Source organism: Oncorhynchus clarkii, chromosome 26 (assembly GCF_045791955.1).
Source record: "Oncorhynchus clarkii lewisi isolate Uvic-CL-2024 chromosome 26, UVic_Ocla_1.0, whole genome shotgun sequence".
Classification (NCBI taxonomy): Eukaryota; Metazoa; Chordata; class Actinopteri; order Salmoniformes; family Salmonidae; genus Oncorhynchus; species Oncorhynchus clarkii.
Window position 1 is genome coordinate 23,132,890 of NC_092172.1, and position 17,399 is coordinate 23,150,288.

Here is a 17,399-nt window from a genome sequence, read left to right on the forward strand (position 1 = left end):
CCTGAAGACAGCATCCTTGACTGGTGAATTCCTTGGATGGGCCATCTCAACCCTGTCCCATCGACACAGGTAGGTGTCCCATGCCTAGAAATGGATGGACAACATTCTCTCACAAAGGATACCAAAACATGCCTAATTGTGATAATAAGAGATAACAATAAAAGTGCATTCAAGGTATATTCCGTACGATTTGCACACACAAATAGCACTTAAATTATTGCATATATATCTATAGTACTCAGAAAATTGCATTTTATGATAGAGAAATCACTTTTCTAAACATCATTTGAGGTATCCTTCCAAAGTACAGGCCTACATAATGTGTTTACAAGTCTCCTATCACAACAAAAACATAAAAAATTGGTCAATAGTCTATGTCCTCAGTTTCGCCGTTATGATAAGGTAACACAGTTTAATACATAGTAATGAGCCTATGTAGTGTTTCAGCTCTCAGAAGGCAAATTCCTTATTGCTGTGAGAAGTGGAAATTAATCAATAGAAATGCATACATTATGCAAGCACTGACAGAGATCAAAATTATGGCTTAAACATATTGAATCAACATTGTAGGTTTACAAAGACATTTACAAACAATTCATTTTGGGTTATGAATAATGATCAGTTAAGACATTTTAATAACTATACGTTAAAATCTATAATTTAGATAACCATTGAAAAACTGTAAATATTGCAGGTTATACATTTAGGATACCACATTTTCAAAAATAGATATAACTTCTCAGTTTCTCCCCCATCGTGGATTGGGCACATTGACCGTATATTGCGCCGATTGCGTGTCCTTGACGCAACAACAATCCCCGTCAATACAGCTCAAATCTGTTTATCGCCGAGTGGATATTTTGCTAGCCTGATAATTTCTCCCGAACTGTGCCGGATTTGGGTTATTATGGCGTCTTTGGGGGAACCTGTTCGACTGGAAAGAGGTAAAACGTCAAACAACACAGATCGCTTGATCAATAATAATGGTTAAAATTATGAAAATACACACGAGCCGAACAGATGGCTAGCTAGATAACGGTAGCTAATCTGGAATTTAATTTAGTTAGCCATTTAATTTTGAAATAACTAGCCCAAAGTACAATCATCTTTCAAAAGTCGAAAGAAAAATAGATTATTCCAATATAATCGCTTTAGTTTTAAGAAAGACAGATGGGCTGAGTTGCTAATGTTGTAGCCAGCTAACGTTAGCTGATTTAGATAGCTATCCTCTAAGGCTGGTAGTTTGCAGTGGAGTAAAGTACTTATGAACAAATACTTTAAGGTCCTACTTAAATCGTTTTTGGGGGTATCTGTACTTTACTATTTATATTTTTGCCAACTTTTACTTCACTACCTATCTAAAGAAAACAATGTACTTTTTACTCCATACATTTTCCCTGACACCCAAAAGTACTGGTTACATTTTGACAGGAAAATGGTTCAATTCACACACTTATCAAGAGAACATACCCTGGTCATCCCTACTGCCTCTGATCTGGCACACTCACTAAACACACATGCTTTGTTTGTAAATGAATGTCTGAGTGTTGTATTGTGCTCCTGGCTATCCATACATTTTAAAAATGGTGCCGTGTGGTTTGCATAATGTAAGGAATTTGAAATTATTAATACGTTTACTTTTGATACTTACGTATATTTAAAACCAAATACAAAAACAAATATACTTTTACTCAAGTAGTATTTTACTGGGTGACTTTTACTTTAGTTGTTTTCTATTAAGGTATCTTTACTTTTACTCAAGTGCGACAAATGGGTACTTTGTAGCTTCCTAGTAATGTTAGCAGTTGCACCCAAACAAAAGTTCAGCGTCCAGTATGTAGCTAGCTGTAGCTCAGTAGCTAGCTAGGTTAGTTTGAAAATGTTGCGCCCGAAAGCCCAGACTATGTTGCTTGCAGTCCTGATGATACAAGTCCCTGTCCATTGAATTCTACCATGTGTTTACAAGCATTGTGATGAAGATTTGGTAATGATCAGCTATGCCTGCATCATAATACCCTGTGCATGGACAGATTGACTTAATCAATCTACAAAATCAAAAACCAACAGACTCCATTACTCTTGTGCTGGAGTGTTAGATCCTCTGCCTCAAGCAATTATTTCCCAAACCAAAGTCTTTAAATCGATGTCAATTATTGGTAAGATCTCTGACGGTGGGTGGTCTCCATGTTTTCTACCCACAGACATTTCTCGGGCCATTGAATTGCTTGACAAGCTCCAGAGGACAGGGGAAGTGCCACCACAGAAACTGCAGGCACTGCAAAGGGTCTTGCAGAGCGAGTTCTGTAATGCTGTGCGAGAGGTGAGCTGTGACAATGCCATTAAATGCCCATCACACCCTTCAAAGTTCAACTCAAATTATGTGGCCAAATCTGGACCTCAAGGCCAGAAGTACTGCTGATTTTCATTCTCCCCCTCCAATAAGTGTGACTGATTCAGACCTGGGGCACCAGGTGAGTGGAAAAAAAATAATCAGCAGTACTCTAGACCTCCAGACTCGGATTTGTGTACTTATGTGAGATGAGGCTGATACAGACAGGCCTATAAAACATGAATTGTTTGATTGCTGCCTATAGACTAGTTATTTGATTTCAGATATAAGATTTGTCATTCCTTCAATGTCAGTGTATAGTGTTGTGATTATGAAATAAGCTATCCAGTTTGAGGATTAATTAATAGCTTGGAACCCTGGACAGCAAGAACTACCAGGATCTCCATTTTTAACATGTCAGACCTTTTGACGGAAGTAATTCAGCTTTGCAGTTTGCATTCGACTAACCTTCTTTCTGCCTTTTCTAAACAACTCTGTAGGTGTATGAACATGTGTATGAGACAGTGGACATTAACAGTAGCCCAGAAGTCAGGGCAAATGCCACAGCCAAGGTATGTCAAAACAACAACAATCAATATTAAACAACTCTGTAGGCAACTCTGGGTTAACAACCTCTCTTGTCTTGTAGGCCACTGTTGCAGCGTTTGCGGCCAGTGAGGGGCACTCACACCCTCGCGTGGTGGAGCTGCCTAAGACAGAGGAAGGACTTGGCTTCAATATAATGGGAGGGAAGGAACAGAACTCTCCTATTTACATCTCACGCATCATTCCTGGTGGAATCGCCGACCGCCACGGGGGCCTCAAGAGAGGCGACCAGCTTCTTTCTGTCAACGGGGTGGTATGTGTTGTTTATGCAGTCTCTGGCTGTGTCCATATACCCATACTTGCGTTCTAAATAGTAGGCATTTTGGGAAGGCGAAAAATAAAGTTTTGTAGAATGTGCAATTTCGAAAATTGAGTATGCTTTAAAAATTCCAGGATGTCATACTCATTTTGGCTTTTTGTTTAGTAGTATTTGCTGCACTTGAGGAAGATAATTGTATTTCGAGGCCCACATGTGTCTGACAACAGCTGAGGGGACAAGCTGTACCAAAATAAATGAATGTAGGGAATCGACACAATTGCCCATTGTAGGATGAGCCTAGTAGGCTGTTATATTTTGCTTACTGCATTCGTTTTTACTAAACACAACGTTATAAATAGTACAGTTGAAGTCAGAACTTTACATACACTTAGGTTGGAGTAATTCACTTGTTTTTCAACCACTCCACAAATTTCTTGTTAACAAACTATCGTTTTGGCAAGTCGGTTAGGACATTATTTGTACACCCCCCCAATTCTCATAATGAGAGCATATGCTCTCATTATGATAAAACACTGGTTTAGTTAAACAGACAACAAAAAAGTGTCCCTTGTTTAGTGGTTTTACGCATCATCATGATGATGTGGCAACAACTTGCTTTTTGAAAAGTTCTATATCTTGAAAACTTGATTGCTGACATGCAACACATGTTGGGACTCTATAAACAGTGGACTAATGAAAAAAATGTATACTTTTGAGTGGATTATTCCTTTAAGCAATGGTTCCAGGACCAGAATACAGTTGAAGTCAGAAGTTTACATACACTTAGGTTGGAGTCATTAAAACTCGTTTTTTCAACCACTCCACAATTTTTTTGTTAACAAACTATAGTTTTGGCAAGTCTGTTAAGACATCTACTTTGTGCATGACACAAGTAATTTTTCCAACAATTGTTTACAGACAGATTATTTAACTTATAATTCACTGTATCACAATTCCTGTGGGTCAGAAGTTTACATACAGTAAGTTGATTGTGCCTTTAAACAGCTTGGACAGTTCCAGAAAATTATGTCATGGCTTTAGAAGCTTCTGATAGGCTAATTGACATCATTTGAGTCAATTGGAGGTTTACATGTGGATGTATTTCAAGGCCTACCTTTAAACTCATTGCCTCTTTGCTTAACCTCATGGGAAAATCAAATCAGCCAAGACCTCAGAAAAAAAATGGTAGACCTCCACAAGTCTGGTTCATCCTTGGGAGCAATTTCCAAATGCCTGAACGTACCACGTTCATCTGTACAAACAATAGTATGCAAGTATAAACACCATGGGACCACGCAGCCGTCATACCGCTCAGGAAGGAGACGCGTTCTGTCTCCTAGAGATGAACATACTTTGGTGCGAAAGGTGCAAATCAATCCCAGAACAACAGCAAAGGACCTTGTGGAGATGCTGTACAAAATTATCTATATCCACAGTAAAATGAGTCCTATAACCTGAAAGGACGCTCAGCAAGGAAGAAGCCACTGCTCCTAAACTGCCATAAAAAAGCCAGACTACGGTTTGCAACTGCACATGGGGACAAATATCGTACTTTTGGAGAAATGTCCTCTGGTCTGATGAAACAAAAATAGAACTGTTTGGCCATAATGACAATCGTTACGTTTGGAGGAAAAAGGGGGAGGCTTGCAAGCCGAAGAGCCCCATCCCAACCGTGAAGCACGGTGGTGGCAGCATCATGTTGTGGGGGTGCTTTGCTGCAGGAGTGACTGGTGTGCTTCACAAAATAGACAGCATTATGAGGAAGGAAAATTATGTGGATATATTGAAGCAACATCTCAAGACATCAGTCAGAAAGTTCAAGCAAATGGGTCTTCCAAATGGACAATGTACCCAAGCATCCTTCCAAAGTTGTGGCAAAATGGCTTAAGGACATCAAAGTCAAGGCATTGGAGTGTCCATCACAAAGCCCTGACCTCAATCCTACAGAAAATGTGTGGGCAGAACTGAAAAAGTGTGTGCGAGCAAGGAGGCCTACAAACCTGACTCAGTTACCAGCTCTGTCAAGATGGAATGGGGCAAAATTCACCCAATTTATTGTGGGAAGCTTGTGGAAGGCTACCCAAAACGTTTGACCCAAGTTAAACAATTGAAAGGCAACACTACCAAATACTAATTGAGTATATGTTAACTTCTGAGCCCTGGGGATGTGATGAAAGAAATAAAAGCTGAAATAAATCCTTCTATCTGCTATTATTCTGACATTTCACATTCTTAAAATAAAGTGGTGATCCTAAGTGACCTAAGACAGGGAATTTTTTCTAGGATTAAATGTCAGGAATTGTGAAAAACCTGAGTTTAAATGTATTTGGCTAAGGTGTATGTAAACTTTGGACTTCAACTGTATGTGTTATGATTAGTACACAGTATGCAGTTTAATTAAATAGCAGGCAAGCCAGATTTCGGACACGGCCACTATCAATATACATTTATCATATTCAGTCACCTAATTTTGTTTGTTATTTAAATTAATCCTCCTTTTATCTCTTTCTTTCCAGAGTGTGGAGGGGGAGCACCATGAGAAAGCTGTGGAGCTTCTCAAAGCTGCCCAGGGCACTGTGAAGCTGGTGGTCAGGTACACTCCTAAAGTCCTTGAGGAAATGGAGTCCCGCTTTGAGAAGATGAGGTCTGCAAAGCGCCGGCAACAGAACAGCTATCCCCAATAGTGTTTTTTCATCACTGGCACGCAATTCCCTCATCTTTCACCCTCTTCCAGCCATCTGTCCCAGTCACAATTTTAACCTTCTTCTAAAACTTAGCACACTAAGTTTTTAGTTTGGATCCACATACAGTGGGGCAAAAAAGTATTTAGTCAGCCACCAATTGTGCAAGTTCTCCCACTTAAAAAGATGAGAGAGGCCTGTACATTTCAACTATGACAGACAAAATTAGAAAAATAATTCCAGAAATTCACATTGTAGGATTTTTAATGAATTTATTTGTAAATTATGGTGGAAAATAAGTATTTGGTCAATAACAAAAGTTTATCTCAATACTTTGTTATATACCCTTTGTTGGCAATGACAGAGGTCAAACATTTTCTGTAAGTCTTCACAAGGTTTTCACACACTGTTGCTGGTATTTTGGCCCATTCCTCCACGCAGATCTCCTCTAGAGCAGTGATGTTTTGGGGCTATTGCTGGGCAACACGGACTTTCAACTCCCTCCAAAGATTTTCTATGGGGTTGAGATCTGGAGACTGGCTAGGCCCCCATGCTTCACTGTGGCGGCAGGGTAGCCTAGTGGTTAGAGTGTTGGACTAGTAACCGGAAAGTTGCAAGTTCAAACCCCCGAGCTGACAGAGGTACAAATCTGCCGTTCGGCCCCTGAACAGGCAGTTAACCCACTGTTCCTAGGCCGTCATTGAAAATAAGAATTTGTTCTTAACTGACTTGCCTAGTTAAATAAAGGTAAAATAAAATAAAAAGTAAACACTAGGTATGGTGTTCTTTGGATGCAACTCAGAATTCTTTGTCCTCCAAACACGACGAGTTGAGTTTTTACCAAAAAGTTATATTTTGGTTTCATCTGACCATATGACATTCTCCCAATCTTCTTCTGGATCATCCAAATGCTCTCAAGCAAACTTCAGACGGGCCTGGACATGTTCTGGCTTAAGCAGGGGGACACGTCTGGCACTGCAGGATTTGAGTCCCTGGCGGCGTAGTGTGTTACTGATGGTAGGCTTTGTTTCTTTGGTCCCAGCTCTCTGCAGGTCATTCACTAGGTCCCCCCGTGTGGTTCTGTGATTTTTGCTCACCGTTCTTGTGATCATTTTGACCCCACGGGGTGAGATCTTGCATGGAGTCCCAGATCGAGGGAGATTATCAGTGGTCTTGTATGTCTTCCATTTCCTAATAATTGCTCCCACAGTTGATTTCTTCAAACCAAGCTGCTTACCTATTGCAGATTCAGTCTTCCCAGCCTGGTGCAGGTCTACAAGTTTGTTTCTGGTGTCCTTTGACAGCTCTTTGGTCTTGGCCATAGTGGAGTTTGGAGTGTGACTGTTTGAGGTTGTGGACAGGTGTCTTCTATACTGATAACACGTTCAAGCAGGTGCCATTAATACAGGTAACGAGTATAAATTAAATTAATTAAAAATCCTACAATGTGATTTTCTGGATATTTTTTTTTTCATTTTGTCTGTCATAGTTGAAGTGTACATATGATGAAAATTACAGGCCTCTCATCTTTTTAAGTGGGAGAACATGCGCAATTGGTGGCTGACAAAATACTTTTTTGCCCCACTATATATTATATTTCTACCTTTTCTACACCCTACCCCTGCGACTTCTGACACCACGACTCAAGGCAAACACTAGATTTATCATATTTCTACAAGTAGTTGGTCATTCACGCTTTACATGTGCATTACATTTTGGGCTGACATATTGGATGCTTTTTGAGGACCTATGAGACCCACAACAGAGGTTCATTGATTGAAGAGATGGTATTTATTTATTTTAGTACAGCCTTTATAATGTGCCTCAGGGCAATACAAATGTATTTAAACTTGTACTGTCATTCAAATTACCCTCATTTTCATTTGGGTATAAAACTAAGCTCAGATGATTTAACACTTCAATGCCAGTTTACTAAGCATTTGCAGGAATGCAAACTTCACACCTGCTATTTTTGAGAGTGAAAAGAACTGGTAGTAATATAATACATTTGGGATATAAGAGGTATAGAATATATATATTCTCGAAGGAATTGTGTGTAAATTTATATATAAATTTTGTGTTTACCAGTATATGAAAGCTAAATGGAGACGTTATGTTTCACCATGGTCTCTTTTTTTAGTTTTTTTCCCTCCTGAAAATAACACGTGTGAACGTTTTGGTAGATCTGTGTTTAGTATTCTAATCTTAAATTGTTAAGGAATTAAATAATACATTCTCTGAATTTATTTTTAACCTTGTGCTGATGTTTTTACTGTCTTACAAGCTTTAAAAAAAGATTTTGCTGTCTCATAAAATATTCAGCAACTTCTAGCTTTTGCATCCCATTAATCATTTAGAGCCTTCAAATGTGTAGGTTTTCAGTGGGCAGGGAGAAGGCTTACTAAGCACAGAATCTGTCTATTAAAATTCAGATAACCGTTTCCCTTTATGACAGTAAGGGGGGACAGTATACAATTTTGAGACCTGAGGCAAACCTGACATTTTAAATATTTAAAAAGAGCAAATAAGTCAGAACCTTTCGAAACCACAGGGGTATTTCATGAACAGGGTCAGTGGATTTTGAGATTCCCCAAGAAAGCTGCATTCCCATAGCCATTTTTTTTCTCTAATTTCTTTGAGTTATTTTGCTCTATTCACACATCAACAGTGTGGCCAACTCATTCAAAGTGGGTTTACAGTAGGTCAGCCAACTTGTCGCAGCGACGACACAAATGCCATTGTTGTCCAACACAAACTAACGTTTCCAAAAAGCATAAACGAGAAAAAGACAATTGCACTACCACCAGCATGGTTGTTTGAAATAGGGTGCTACCTGCTATCTTTCAATGCGGGTAAACCCTTTATTGAATGGCATTCATCAAAAATGCATGTTATCTACTGGTATGTGAAACCCACCTTCACTAATACAGTTCAAAATAAAGACCAATAACGTTGCTATGCTGTTGCTAAGCTGTGGTTGAGTTAACAAAGCCATATTTTTGGTTGCTGATTACTTGTTGACCTATAAAATTAGGTACATGTCCCATTTGGGTGAACTATCCCTTTAAGATGTTAACTTAATTTGGCATCACTGATTTCAATTCCAGATATGTTATTTTTCACCTGAATAGTATAGTTTGTATTTTAATTTTAGGGTCACTCGTGAATGTACTGTATAATTCCAGTTATATTGATAAAATAGATTTAACGTTTTTGCTGAATTGAATAAAAGGTATTCATCTAAATCATGAAACATTATGTATTTCATTCGCAAGTTTTCTTCACTTCATAAAGAAAATATTCTATGTTATATTCATACTTTTAAACAGATGTGTAAAATAAACAAAGGCTTAACAGATTTGGCACACCATAGCAAGTTGGTTACATGTCGGCTTGCCCCTCAGTATGATTACTGAAATGTTGTCCTTGTGACTGACATTAATGGTTTCAACAGAATGTTCAGGACAGTTACCTTGCCAATTCCTAGAGCTTTGTGAAACACCCCTCAGGTTTCTACCCTCTTATATTTTGGAAGGGTCAATACAATATTTTTCTAAGTGTTTTCTTTTGATATTTTTATTTTTTACAAGGGATTTTCGTGAGAGAGAAAAAATCCTGAAATGATTTGTATTCCTTTTCTGACTGTTATATTCTTGTTTTGAGTACCAAGACCAAACTTGAAACTTTTATGAGAACTATTTGATATCATGTTTAATGTTTGCCTGTTTTGGACTGTTAGGTCTACTTACAAAATGTGCTGCTCTCAGTTTATTCTGTCCATTTGTATTGTGTTACGTGGATGTATAGAATTATTTAGATCCAAAAACTGCACAAAATAAATGATACCATGAAAAATGTTTTTCATTTGCTTATTTTTATTCTCAATTTACTATTACCATCACTTTTATTGTGTATTTCCTTTAACAATTGTAGTTTTAACATCCTTTTTGTTTAGGAGGCCCACGTTTTTTGTTTGATACCAAATTTTGATGATGCCATATTATGTCATATTGCCAGAGGCAAGAATGGTACTATAGTAAGGGCTCTGTGCCGTTTCATAGAGTATGGCACTATGTTGGTACTAATGTAGTCCAAATTAGGTGTCTGTTCTAAGGTCACAGCACAGTCCCAGCTCCATCTGTCCCGTTATTGACCACTGAGAGTCAATGGCACTTTGCTGGCACTTTGCTGGACTGAACAGTGGCCCAATCACTTACATGCGGCGTATCATTATCACCATGTAGTGAATTCCAGTTTCCCTAAATGTTTTTTTTTCTGACCATTTTCATTGGGTTGACGTCTCCGGACCATCTCCTCACTTCGCCTTGCAAATCAAGTCCACCCTGTTGGAATTTTCTCCTCCAATCAAAATTTATTCGATTTCCCCGCCCATCACGCGTTTTTCCGTTTCCCCGCTGCCTTGGAACTTCCTTTCCGCCTGTGCAAATCTCGTCGTGAACACGCATCTCTGTCTTTTCCGTGTCAAGTGAGTGTCTTTTAAAGGCAATTTAGGATATACACACCCAGTGAAAATAAGTCCAACACGGAACCATAACGTAGGCATTCCTTTCAAATATTTGTCTTACCCCTAACCTAAAATTGGACAGCAAATAATGTATTGGAGAGGAGCATGCTAGCCAGTTAGCTTGCTACCTAACATCCATGACATGTCACCATGTGTACTCGCTCTCACTATTGCCTCAAAGAAACAAGGCCCAAAACTGTAGCTATCTAAGTGATTGGTAACATTATTCACTAGGGAGTTTTTCAATGCCACATCTTTATATTCTGATTGAATAAATAAGTTATCAGTGACAACCTCACTGACTGGAACTTTGTGGACAGTGCGCTAGCAAGCTCGACTAGCTAGCTAATTTGCTAACCTCAGTTATCTAGCCAACGTTACCTAGTTAACTAATCTATCAGATGTTTTGAGTAAGGCAATGAGTCCCAGTGTTTGGTTAAGATGCGCAACCAAAGTGTTTTTTTCTCACTTAGATTCTGGAGAAGGTGTATAAATGTCACTCTTGAAACAAATGCAAAGTAGGCATGTATAGGCCTAGCTACTTGATGATCTGTGGGTATGACATGGACAATTGTTATAATTGTTTCTGCAGGTTATAGGATTATACTGCGACGTTCCCTTTGAGACGCATGTTTAGTATTTGTCTAAAGTAACTTAACTGTATTGGATTTTTTTTTTTATGCCTTGTTTTTTGTTATATGATGTATAACTGCATCATGACCTGTATTGCAGAATGCGTTACGTTGCTGCATACCTGCTCTCTGCCCTTGGTGGTAATGCCAGTCCACAGTCTGCGGACATCAAGAAGATCCTGGAAAGTGTTGGCATTGAGGCTGACAAAACACGCATGGAGAAGGTATGCTTAATATCACATGTTTGACCTTATCTCAGTGTTGAGTAAAATAAACGCACAACGTGTGTGTTCTGAAAGTTGAGCTCAAACAGAAAACATGCTTGCAATTTCTATGGACCACTAATTTATGACCCCCCCCCCCCCCCTTCAGGTCGTCACTGAACTCGGTGGCAAAAATGTGGAAGAGGTGATTGCCCAAGGTGAGTTGCAGAACTGTCAATGCATAATCTAAAGTCACTGAAGAGAACACATCTTAATCCATTCTGGACTAAGCACACTGGTGGTTTAATCTGCTAGACATTTGCTTTGAAACTCTAGCAAGGCTTATCTGCCACTGTATTAGTGTTATTAGTTATTGGTATATATAGCAATATAGTTGTAATTAAATCAGTTAACTGTAATTTTTCTCACAGGCTATGGTAAACTGGCCAGTATGCCAGCAGGTGGTGCTGTGGCAGTGGCCAGCTCAGGTGGAGCCGCTGCTGCTGGGGCAGCTGCCCCCACTGCAGGTGAGCATACATCAGACCCCACATGAGTGTTCGAGATCCTTGTCAAGTTGACCTTTTGGATGTCTATAATTTTTCATACCAAACCGGGCTCAAAGCCTTCTAATGGGGTGTTAAGTTATACATATTGATGTGTGGGTCAGCTCAATATCTATTGGGCACTTGGTCAGGCAAGCTAAAGCTTATTTGCCTTTACTAAATACATTGGAAATGTTATAGTAATGACCAGAACTGTCTCAATGCAAACAGCATTAAAACAGTTTCATTGCTAAATGCATGGATTTTCTAATTGGCGGGGATCATTATTTTTATACATCAAGGCTGGTAGAATGGGACCGTTTTAAAAACAGCAGGTCAGTTTCAGATTAATAAATGGCTGATCAGCGCATTACTAGTTCATAAAGGGTAGTTTATTTTGTTTATGAACATGTATTTTGGTAAACTGTTTATTATATTACTTTCACTATAACTAGCTTTGAATATCTCTGTTTTCAGACAATGTATTTGGTGAAGATGGTATTGTTAATTGATTACTGTGATCTCTTTACAGCTGAGGAGAAGAAGGAAGAGAAGGAGGAGTCTGAAGAGGGATCTGATGACGACATGGGATTCGGCCTGTTCGACTAAACTTGTTAAAAATCTGAAATAAACTTTGTAATTAAGGAACAGGCTAAATGTTCCTTGTATTTTCTGCATTGGGTATTTTGCTTAATGAAAGGTAACTTTTTTATTTATTTTTCGTCTGGACACAGTCAGTCAGTCGCTGAAGCATTTGGGTGCTGCATAGCCTTTGATCATGACTGTTCCATTACATTACACAAGTCATTGGATGACTGCGTCTTCTGTACTGGGGAATTTTGTTAAGAGCCCTGGATGCTCAGTTTGAACATTACCACACATCACTTGCGGCAGTGTTTTGGAAGCAAAAGGACCTTATCTTTCATATCAGATAGAAATATCTGATATCTGAAATACCCACACAAAAATACAGTATCTCCATGTTAGTGTTTACAGAAAACAGATTGAAGTTAGTCTACTTACAACCTGTGCTAATTGGCCATCTGCATCTCCTAACGTGTGTAAATGGACCCTACAAAAGGGTTGTCACTGGAAAAATACTATTGGCTGCATACCTAACTGTACAGCAAGTGTATTTAGCATTTGTGAAATTATTTTGGGATATGAAAGTAGGGATTTATGTTTATAGAATTTTACCACAATTGAGAATCGATTCAGGTTTAGATGGAGTATTTGGCTGTTGAGGCTTCCAGAGCCACATCTTTAAACAACATGTAAGGTCCTTGGACTATAAGGGGTACCGTTATGTACCTTTAATCATTTTGGGGCTTGTTGCTGCAGTGCAGCCATGTGGAGGTGCAAGTAGTAATTTGCTTGCTATTGTGCATTTTGAATTGAATTCTATTTTGGGAATTATAGTCGAGGTGTGTGACTGGTATTGATTGTCGACTAATTTCACTGCTACTACACAATGATTTTCGGTAGTTGCTAGTGTGGTAAAAGGTTAAATTCATGGGTAAAATAGCAGATGGCGCTATTTTCCTTTCTGCTACTGGCCCTGTCCAGAAACAACCCGTCTCCCTAGGCACTTGTCTTGAATGGGTAGTATAACAAATGTTGGGCTCATGAGTCTGCAGCTACTCTTCCTATGGTCCACATAAAACATCACAGGCTAATACATACATTAATAGACAAGGACAGAACTACATACAAACATTTCAAATGGTATTTGTCACATGCGCCGAATACAACAGGTATTACAGTGAAATGCTTACTTATAAGCCCTTAACAACAATGCAGTTTTAAGAAAATACCAACAAAAAAAAGAGATAATAATAACAAATATTTAAAAGCAGCAGTAAATAACAATAGCGGGGCTACATACAGGGGATACCGGTGTCGAGGTAATTGAGGTAATATGTGCATGTAGGTAGAGTTATTAAAGTGACTATGCATAGATAATAACAGAGTAGCAGCAGCGTGGAGGGGGGCAATGCAAATAGTCTGGGTAGCCATTTGACTAGCTGTTCAGGAGTTTTATGGCTTGGGGGTAGAAGCTGTTTATAAGCCTCTTGGACCTAGACAAGGCGCTCTGGTAGCAGAGAGAACAGTCTATGACTAGGGTGGCTGTAGTCTTTGACAATATTTAGGCCCTTCCTCTGTCACCGCCTGGTATAGAGGTCTTGGATGGCAGGAAGCTTGGCCCCGGTGATGTACTTGGCCGTACGCACTACCCTCTGTAGTGCCTTGCGGTCGGAGGCCGAGCAGTTGCCATACCAGCCCAGTCGATGAGAATGGTGCGTGCTCGGTCCTCCTTTTCCTGTAGTCCACAATCATCTCCTTTGTCTTGATCACGTTGAGGGAGAGGTTGTTGTCCTTGCACCACACAGTCAGGTCTATGACCTCCTCCCTATAGGCTGTCTCAATGTTGTCGGTGATCAAGCCTACCACTGTTGTGTCATCAGAAAACTTAATGATGGTGTTGGAGTCATGCCTGGCCGTGCAGTCATGAGTGAACAGGGAGTACAGGAGGGGACTGAGCATGCACTTCTGAGGGGCCCCTGTTTTGAGGATCAGCAAAGCGGATGTGTTGTTACCTACCCTTACCACCTGGGGGCAGTCCGTCAGGAAGTCCAGGATCCAGTTGCAGAGGCAGGTGTTTAATCCCTGGGTCCTTAGCTTAGTGATGAGCTTTGAGGGCACTATGGTGTTGAACGCTGAGCTGTAGTCAATGAATAGTATTCTCACATAGGTATTCCTTTTGTCCATTTAATATAAGTTGTCCATTTAATATAAGTATACACATTTATGCCTTCATAACCATGTGATTCATAGACTACTGAATGCAAGTGAAACACACAAATCGAAGTACATTAAACGAGATGTGTTGCAAATAGGCTGCTGACACTGCTAAATTCCCCTGATGTAAATAATGCTACCATGTTCCTATAGTTACCAGCCTTAATGGGTATCCTGGGTATAGACTTTTACAATTACCACCCTCAATGAGTTTCCTGAGGTAAAATGTAATCTCTTAAAGGTCCAATGCAGCCGTTATCTCAATATCAAATCATTTCTGGCTAACAATTAAGTACCTTACTGTGATTGTTTTCAATTGAAATGGTCCGAAATAATCATATCTTAATAGCAAAGAGCAATTTCTCAAGAAAATAATTTTGCTATGACTGTCTGGGAATGGTCTGTGGGGAGGGGAAAACGGAAAACTAGCTGTTATTGGCAGAGAGGTTTGGAATGCTTTCTTATTGGTCTATTAACTAATTTGTCAACAGGCAAGCCAAAACTCCATCTCACCAAACAGGCAGAAATTTCAGCCGTATTTCAAACAACTCTTACACTAAAAGGGCATTACCATAATTTTCTACAATTTCACAGTATTATTCCAACCTCATAGTGTGGAAATGTATAAAACACAGGAAATTACGTTTTTTACAGCACTGGGCCTTTACATTTGTACAACTTTTGTTACAGCTACCACCCACAATGGGTTTCATTAGGTAAAATACAACATTGGCACCTCCTCACCACTGATGAAAGGTGTCTGCATGCTTCCCAGCCAAAACAGTTTATGCATATATTATGACAACATTTTGTGACATTTTGGTTCTTTTTGGACTTCGGCAAGGGTTTTTTCGGTTGTTCAGGCACACAACATTTTTTCTTGAGGCAAGCCAAAGTCGGTGTCGGTAGCCGAAGTCGGTAGCCAAAAGCCGAAGTCGGTAGCCGACTCGTCAACAATTGATCAACAGTAAGGATTCTTCAATTAAGTGCCTGTTGTCATTCAAAGGGAGACGACTCCTTCTCATGCACATTTTTTCACTTGAGAAATACTGCACCAAACATCCTAGCCTAGTCAGATGCAAAATTATGTGACGAAGATCTCTGCAAAAAAAATGTCAAAATTAATTACAGATTTCTTAAATTATCTTAGATTAATTCTGACTATTTTGAGGAAGTTTATACTGGCTACAGCGTCTGAAAATTGACAAACAGTATTATTGTCGCTTTTTTCTAATTTTTCAAGCGAAAGTATTTTTTAAGGTAGAATGCAAGCACACTCGTTAGGTTCGGCTAGGCGCCAGGCAAATTGAAGCATGCTGACGCCTTAACACAGGTGTCTCAGCCCTCTGCTGTACTCCCTGTTCTCACACAACACCAACTCCATTATTAAGTTTGCTGACAACACCACAGTTGTAGGCCTGGAAAACAACAACAACGAATCAGCCTATAGGAAGGAAAGTGAACTGGCATTGGGATGCCAGGACACCAACCTCCCCCTCAACATCAGCAAAAGAAAGGGTTTGATTGTTGACTTCAGGAACCAGAGGAGGGAAAGTGCCCCAATCCACATCAATGGGAGTCAGTAGTTTTAAACTCCTCAACGTCCACATCACAGAGGACTTGACATGGACCAACAACACCAAAACTCTTGTCAAGAGGATGCAACAGCGTCTCTACTTCCTAAGGCAGCTAAAGAAATCCGGCATGCCACCCAATGTCCTCTTCAAATACTACCGCTGCACCATCAGAGCAGCCTGGTGCGGGAATTGCTCCATCCATGACCACAAGACCCTCCAGCAGGTGGTGAGGACAGCCCAGCACAGGACATCTACTTGAAACAGTGCCTGAGGAAGGCCCGCAGCATCATCACGGACCCCACACATATCAGCTAAGAGTTGTTCACTCCATTACCATCGGGCAGACAGAATTCTGTCTTCTTCATCACAACTGCAGCTACCAGACTAGTATTGTTAAATTGTTATATACTGCACAATTTAAACACTTGCCCCCCAAACCCCGTCCTCAAAACACATATAAATATTAGACTATAAATTGTGCCTTCCTGTATTATACTTGTTTAAAATGTTTATTCTATTCTACTTAGCCATTTACATTATGTTCATAATCTTATCTTTTAGTATATATTATTGCAAGTAAGAATTTATTTGGAAGGTGTATACCATGTGTATCCTGTACATACGACTAATAAAACTTGAAACATTCATGAACATGAAATAACCAGGCCTTGAATCTTGAGCCTTTAATAACGGGTTAGCTGAGATATAGTGTGCTATGGGTTTCATTGGGTAAAATGCAACATTCATGAACATGAAATAACCAGGCCTTGATCTTGAGCCTTGGAATAGTCCATCACCCTTTTTTTAATTTTAATTTTACCCCTTTTTCTCCCCAATTTCGTGGTATCCAATTGTTGTAGTAGCTACTATCTTGTCTCATTGCTACAACTCCCGTACGGGCTCGGGAGAGACGAAGGCTGAATGTCATGCGTCCTCCGATACACAACCCAACCAGCTCTGAAAGGGACTCTGATGGCACAGCTGGCGCTGCAGTACAGCGCCCTTAACCACTGCGCCACCCGGGAGGCCAGTGACCCTGTCAATTCAATGTCTATTCAACATTGGTTCAACATAATTTCATCGAAATGACATGGAAACAATGTTTATTCAACCAGTGTGTGCCCAGTGAGTAGTCAGAGAGCTGAACAGAGTATCATATAATACAGAGCATGACTGAAGCATGACTGTAGTCCATGTCTTGTTATAAGAATAAATGTGAAAAGCAGCACTGCAATTGTTTGAATTA

The 17,399-nt window shown here is 39.7% G+C and overlaps 2 protein-coding genes across 3 annotated transcripts; both read left to right on the forward strand.

Annotated features, from left to right (window-relative positions):
• The first annotated feature begins 802 nt into the window (after nucleotides 1–802).
• On the forward strand, nucleotides 803–9,730 carry LOC139384981 (protein lin-7 homolog C). Its single transcript, XM_071129938.1, has 5 exons — nucleotides 803–944; nucleotides 2,202–2,320; nucleotides 2,830–2,901; nucleotides 2,979–3,188; nucleotides 5,711–9,730. The coding sequence occupies exons 1-5, from the start codon at nucleotides 908–910 to the stop codon at nucleotides 5,876–5,878; spliced, it is 606 nt and encodes a 201-aa protein (XP_070986039.1). The 5' UTR covers nucleotides 803–907; the 3' UTR covers nucleotides 5,879–9,730.
• Nucleotides 9,731–10,229: 499 nt separating this feature from the next.
• On the forward strand, nucleotides 10,230–12,427 carry LOC139384546 (large ribosomal subunit protein P2-like). Of its 2 annotated transcripts, none has more exons than XM_071129385.1 (5): nucleotides 10,230–10,361; nucleotides 11,133–11,256; nucleotides 11,405–11,453; nucleotides 11,667–11,762; nucleotides 12,310–12,427. In XM_071129385.1, exons 2-5 carry the CDS (start codon nucleotides 11,134–11,136, stop codon nucleotides 12,384–12,386), a joined length of 345 nt encoding a protein of 114 aa, XP_070985486.1. In that variant the 5' UTR covers nucleotides 10,230–10,361; nucleotide 11,133; the 3' UTR covers nucleotides 12,387–12,427. The 2 variants fall into 2 exon arrangements, with proteins under 2 accessions (XP_070985486.1, XP_070985487.1); XM_071129386.1 differs by having other exon boundaries at nucleotides 10,317–10,431.
• Nucleotides 12,428–17,399: the final 4,972 nt, after the last annotated feature.